At 48.2% G+C, this 685-nt stretch overlaps 1 protein-coding gene across 1 annotated transcript in view; it reads right to left on the reverse strand.

Moving 5' to 3' along the window:
- The window catches only part of LOC102035794 (exostosin-like 2), a 59,195-nt gene that overhangs the window by 46,593 nt on the left and 11,917 nt on the right, over positions 1-685 (reverse strand). The window contains exon 4 of the mRNA XM_005422102.3: positions 405-495. Within this exon, the coding sequence (XP_005422159.2) occupies positions 405-495 (91 nt within the window). The remainder of the gene's footprint in view (positions 1-404; positions 496-685) is intronic.

Raw genomic sequence — 685 nt, forward strand, 5'->3', positions numbered from 1 at the left:
AACTTCATACTCTCTACACGGGAAACTACAGGAAATATAAAACAAACTTCTGTTTATCTATTCGTGCCAAATAAGTCTTCTACTTAAGACGCCATTCAATAAAGTGTGATTAGTCCAAATAGACCTCCATGTTTTAAACAAATCTTACAAGGCTCAGATATCCTCCTCTGAGCTCAGCCACGACTTAAGCCATTTAACTGCCCTTGCAGTTGTTTTTATGGGTCTTTTTTAAGCATCACCTTGTTAAACTAGTTTCAGCTAATAAATAAATACATTTGGACTAACTTCATGCTCATATTCTATGCAAGTAAACCAACGGGGCAAAAATATGCTATAGACTATATCAAAGTGTGTTGGGGAGACTCTCAGGTGATCACTTCGAATATGCAAACCACAACACTTACTTTTCATACACCAGCTCCTCATCGGTACAGAAGTAGTGGGTATTTACGGTACTTTTCGGTTTAGTTCGTAAAGTAGCGAAGTACAGCCGATCTGAAAGACAGATTAGAGGCACAGCGTCGGTCAGCGAAGGCAGCCGGCCGCCGCCTCGGGGCACGCCTGTCACCGCGGGGCGGAAGAGGCTTCGCCGCTCCTTTTTCTGCTGCGTGAGCGGCGGCGGGAGCGCCCGGAGCGCTCCGCCCGGGGGCCCTGCCCTGCCGGGAGCCCCTCGGCGGCGGCTCCG

The sequence above is a fragment of the Geospiza fortis genome, unplaced genomic scaffold (genome assembly GCF_000277835.1).
Source record: "Geospiza fortis unplaced genomic scaffold, GeoFor_1.0 scaffold403, whole genome shotgun sequence".
In the NCBI taxonomy this organism is placed as follows: domain Eukaryota; kingdom Metazoa; phylum Chordata; class Aves; order Passeriformes; family Thraupidae; genus Geospiza; species Geospiza fortis.